Raw genomic sequence first — 4,599 nt, forward strand, 5'->3', positions numbered from 1 at the left:
GAAAAAGAGCATATGCCTACATCCTGGGACATAATGCATATAAAATAACATCTTTTTTAATGTTGCACATATAATTTTATATATATATATATACATATATATATATATATATATATATATATATATTACACATGTATGTAGCCTTTAATAGCTAGAATGTAGGAATCAATCCTTTACTTGACCGTAGACAAATCTACGAGCATGTCGACACCATGGGAATTGTACCATTCTCAACCCGTGTCGTTTTTTGTTTGTTTGTTTTATTTTACTCTCTTTTTTTAATATATAGAAATAGCACCCTGTCCCGGTTTTCTTTTCTTTTTTTTTTTAAACAAAACCTTTGTATTCTAACCCCTCTCAAAAAAGAAGAATCACTCGTTTCTTGAAGAAGTCAGTTGTGCCTCACACCGCAGCTCCGGGGGAGCCTCGATGAGATGGTCCAAAAAGGACAAAAGAGTTCAGAGTTCAGCAGGTCAGGGGGCCGCTATAAGCTGCCAGCATTGCAAATATTGATGCTGCAAGAATATCCAGCCGACTGCCCTTTGGGGGGGTCCTCCCCCACATAAAGCGAAGGAGGAGTCCACATTCACAGTCTTAATGTACAGTAAGGAGTAGCAGAGGGTTTGTGGCATGATCAGAGTTCTGTAGGATTCCCTTCACATGGTTTTGTTTTTGTTGGCACATAACATTTATACACAAGCTCTTAGATGGAGATATGAACTCTTAAAGGTTTGAAGTCGCAAACTCAAAGCTCAAAGGATCTCAGGCTCATCTAAATACTGTTTGTGATGATTTTTTGTGTAGCTTTGTAAGGCTTTCACCCAAGGAATCTTGTTGATTTCCTGATTGTGTTCGCACTAAGATTGTAAACATTAATTGTAAGCCTTTGACTTTGAGTTTTGGGTTTGTGTTGCTGCATGTCAGGCATAAAAGTGCTATAATTCATCTCACTACAGAAATAGCAAGAAATGTCTTTTTTTGTTCACAACATTATTTCACTACGAGTGAATACACATACGTATCTGGAGGTTTGATCATCCGTCTGATCACATTAACACAACCACATGGACTCAGAACCGCAGGCAGCTGTGGATCCATGCAGCTGCACAGTTGCGTAAATGTTGCACCATTTTTGTAGTTTTTACACAGATAAATGACTGAACAAAGATATAAAGCCAATCTTTGTTCTCAACAGACATGTAGTTGAAGTCCTTAAGTTGTATATACATTATGTATATTTATACACTTAATTATTTTTTACTTTGCAGTAAAAGGGTCTCCACAAAATATGACAATATGCCATACTTAATGAAGTAAGTCACAGACTTATTTTAGAACGGAGGAACACTTCCACTCCCATCTGTAAAAGAGAACAAAAGAGAGAAAATTAGTGAGTGGGGTTTCCAAGAGTTGACATTTTGTTTTCAGAGCTAAAACAAAAGATAACTCACCGTTGTGGAAGCACTGTGGCGATGGATAACATTGGAGTTGATACAACTCAGGTTGTTGCCCTAAGCCAGGGGCGATCGAGGCACCTGCCCCAAACATGGGTTCCAGGACGGCCAGTTCCTCCAGGAGGGACTGAGTGCAAGACACAGCGGGCATGGGCGAGGCGACGGGCGTGGAGGTGGCAGTGAGGATGAGGGGAGGGGAAGCTGGGATGGAGGAGCAGGAGGACACGGGAGATGACGCCATCTCGATCTCCATCGCTTCCTCCTCTAGCCCTTCTGACACCACCTCGGCCTCGGCTGCCACGGTCGCCCCGCACCCGGCCGTGGAGTTATGGTGCGCCGATTGGACGCTACAGATGTGGCCCACTCCCTCAAACTGGGAGGGTTGGCGCCAGCACACTGGGGGTTGGGGAGAGGTCGGGCTGGAGGCATCTGGCACGGGGGAGGGGGAGGAGAGGACGGAGATCTGGGGAGCAGCAAGGTCATCTTGCAGGAGTGTTTCTAGGATGCTCTCTTCAAACAGAGATTCATCGTCATCCAGGAAGATGGGGATGTCCAGGCCTCTCCACGTTTTGATGGGATAGAACTCCCTCATCATGTGGACTGGATCATCAGGTTCTGCAGCTGGTGACAGGAAAGGTGAGGGAGGGGAGGAGGAGGGGGAGAGTTTGGACAGGAGAGGATCCAGATAGAAGCCCTCTGCCAGTGAGCTGATGTGCTGAGCGAGGAGAGAGATCTCTGCCCGCTCCTTCTCCCGCTCGAGAGAAAAGAAGGAGAGGCAGGGCTGCTTCCCAGGAGATGCCTCGGGGGTGAGGAGGCCTTCAGGGGGACACTGGAGGGGTCCCAGTGGTACATCTACATACAACGGACCCCGTACCTCAGGCAGGGTCATCACTGTGCAGTCCCCGTCCCCGGGACTGTCAGGCGTGGGGGGCAGCTTCTCGTACAGGGAGCCGCTGCATGGCTCCACGGAGAACAGGAGGTCAGTGGAAAGGGAAGGCAGTGCAAGGGGGAGCTTTGCAGAGAGGTTGGTGGGGGGAGCGGGGCTGGAGGCCGTAGTGGGTGGGGCTGTAGAGGACGCCGAAGGGGCCAGGGAGGTGGTGGTGGTGGCGGTTGTTGCAGAGGGTGGAGGGGTGGTCGTGCCAGTTGGGTCAAAGCTGAAGAGGGGGTCGCCGAACTGGAAACTGACCCCACCAACCTGGGGGGTGTAGGGGGGCGTGCACACAAACTCTTTGGCCTGCTGTGCTTGTGAGGTGGGCACAGGGGGGAGTGGCAGAGGGAGAGCCGGCAGAGGAGGGTCGAGCTGGAAGGAGGGCGGCAGGAGAATGTTCTGGGTTAGAAAGTCTAGATCTGCTACTGTTTCAACAGTGACTGGAGTGGGGGAGGAGGCAGCAGAGGGGGTTTCTGCAGGGTGCTGCTGAAAGAAGCTCTCCTCCTCCAGAGAGGAGATGCTGGAGCGGGGGTCCCCCTCCACCTGCATGGCTTCAGTGACTGAGCTCCCGGGCTCATCCGAGGAGCCCACGCTGCATCCAGCAGTGCTGAAGTCAAAGGACTGGGCGGACAGGCCGCTGCTGCCGGGGGTGAACACCTGGTCTGGGCTGGAGAGGGTGTCTGGAGACTGGAGACTCAGGCTCTCCTGCTGAGAGGAGCCAGCACTCAGGACCAGTGTGAGCTGGGTGTGCTCTGTGCTGAGCTGCTGACGCACGGACCAGGCCTCAGAGTCACTGAGAAAAGAAGACAACAAATTATAACCTCAGGTTTGTGTCATCCAGATGATGTGAGGTCTGTAAAAGAGAGCAGTGAGTACCTGATGATGTAGTTGTTGCTCCTGATGGGGATGTCTCCAGACTGCAGCTGAAGCACCATGTAGAGCCAAACCCAGGACAGATCCTGAGCCTGCACACGTACCACCATCTCAGCTCTGCCCTCTCCTCCTTCTCTCACTGTTCAACAACAGCACAAGTTGGCATCAGTGTATTAATCACCATGTTGCTCTTCCATTGTTTGCATGTGGGCACAGTGTGTGTAGTTATGTGGTGTACTTACAGAGGCTACGGTGCTGAGCAGAAGCATGCGACAGATCCTGTGGGTGGAGGAGGCTGTACCAGGAGCGAGCGCGCAAAGCTGCCACATCAAACCCCAGATAGTTGCTCACACTGCAGGGGTGGGGGGTTTGAGGTGAAGAGAGGGGGGGGGGGGGGGTGTCAGGAACACTATGTTTCCATATAGTTCATTTTAAAAGCAACAGGTAGGAGGATGAAGGATGAGCCTCACCTGTCCTGTGCATCCTGCAGCCTCAGGTCACGGTCATGTTGGGAGTGGAAGAAGGCCAGGAACAGGTTGGTCTCAGTCAGGGGAGGGGTGGAGGTGGACTCCCTCTCTACCTCGGAGCTGGAGCGGCTTGGCTGGGGTTCCAGGGGGGAGCAGAAGCACACCCACACCGGGTTGGAGCTCCAATAGGAGCCGGTGGTAGGGGCAGCTGGAGGGGCAAAGAGGCAGCGGGCTCGGATCAGAACCAGTTTGTTCCCAGCGCTCTGCCTGCGCACGGACTTGGAGGTGTTGAAGCGACAGCGGAAGAGACGGTCTGTGGTGATTTCAACAAACAATGTGCATCAGAACTCATATTTGGTTACAAACACGCTTCAAATTAATAAAACATGCTTTTTTCCCTTACCCATCTCAAGTGACGTGGTGGTTGACAGGTTAGTTCTCGTGTTAAAGTGATCTGCGGCGTCAATTATGTCATAAACACTGTCGCCTTGAGCCACGAGATCCACCTGAAAAACACAGAGACACATTAAGATCCAACCCCACACTAACTCCCCAGTCATGGGGCTGCAGCAGCTGTGTGTAGCAGCAGCCTCACCATGGAGTGTCCGAGGTGCTCGGAGATGCTGTCTGACAGGTAGAGGAGCTTCCCCTCCCCGGTGAGCAGCATCAGGAAGCCCGGCAGCGCCTGCATCAGCTCCGACAGCTCATGGGAGAACAGAAGCCTCTCCTCAAAGCTAGCAGTTCCCGCTTCTAGATGAGGAAAGGGGGAAAGGCAGCAGCGTTAATAATAAATCCTAAAGGGGGGTTAATTTCTGCGGCAGGAACAGCATGTTTCAGCACCACGGACAGCGAAATAGCTGCGCGCGTTGAGCTGAAG

At 51.3% G+C, this 4,599-nt stretch overlaps 1 protein-coding gene across 1 annotated transcript in view; it reads right to left on the bottom strand.

Moving 5' to 3' along the window:
* Positions 1-1,331: 1,331 nt before the first annotated feature.
* Positions 1,332-4,599, bottom strand: part of npas4a (neuronal PAS domain protein 4a) — a 3,946-nt gene continuing 678 nt past the window's right edge. Inside the window, exons 2-8 of the mRNA XM_037675767.1 lie at positions 4,318-4,472; positions 4,126-4,228; positions 3,726-4,035; positions 3,498-3,607; positions 3,259-3,394; positions 1,452-3,175; positions 1,332-1,360 (exon numbers count right to left, since the gene is read on the bottom strand). Of these exons, the coding sequence (XP_037531695.1) occupies positions 1,332-1,360; positions 1,452-3,175; positions 3,259-3,394; positions 3,498-3,607; positions 3,726-4,035; positions 4,126-4,228; positions 4,318-4,472 (2,567 nt within the window). The remainder of the gene's footprint in view (positions 1,361-1,451; positions 3,176-3,258; positions 3,395-3,497; positions 3,608-3,725; positions 4,036-4,125; positions 4,229-4,317; positions 4,473-4,599) is intronic.

This window comes from Nematolebias whitei, chromosome 4 (genome assembly GCF_014905685.2).
Source record: "Nematolebias whitei isolate Nwh7 chromosome 4, NemWhi1, whole genome shotgun sequence".
Classification (NCBI taxonomy): domain Eukaryota; kingdom Metazoa; phylum Chordata; class Actinopteri; order Cyprinodontiformes; family Rivulidae; genus Nematolebias; species Nematolebias whitei.